Source organism: Pterocles gutturalis, unplaced genomic scaffold (genome assembly GCF_000699245.1).
Source record: "Pterocles gutturalis isolate BGI_N339 unplaced genomic scaffold, ASM69924v1 scaffold40288, whole genome shotgun sequence".
NCBI lineage: Eukaryota > Metazoa > Chordata > Aves > Pterocliformes > Pteroclidae > Pterocles > Pterocles gutturalis.
In genome coordinates this window covers 1-204 of record NW_010121866.1, presented here as the reverse complement: position 1 = coordinate 204, position 204 = coordinate 1, and the positions used below count along the sequence as shown (strand labels likewise).

At 65.2% G+C, this 204-nt stretch overlaps 1 protein-coding gene across 1 annotated transcript in view; it reads left to right on the top strand.

The window, feature by feature from the left end:
* Positions 1-161, top strand: part of ATG101 (autophagy related 101) — a gene marked incomplete at its 3' end in the record, with an annotated part of 841 nt that extends 680 nt beyond the window's left edge. The window contains exon 3 of the mRNA XM_010077367.1: positions 127-161. Coding sequence (XP_010075669.1) covers positions 127-161 — 35 coding nt within the window. The remainder of the gene's footprint in view (positions 1-126) is intronic.
* Between the last annotated feature and the right edge of the window lie 43 nt (positions 162-204).

Sequence of the window (204 nt, the reverse complement as noted above, 5' to 3'; positions counted from 1 at the left end):
CCTGGGCCCCTCGGTCACCACCACCATGCGCCGCCTCATCAAGGACACGCTGGCTCTGTAGGGACACATGGTGGCACCTTGCTGGCGCAGCAGCATCTCTGCTCGGACCCCTCCTCTCACCCCCAGAAATCCTCTGCGGGGGTCTGGACTCGGCCAGGCTGGTAACTGGGGGTTGCTGCTGGTTTGGTTTAGGCTGCGGGGGTG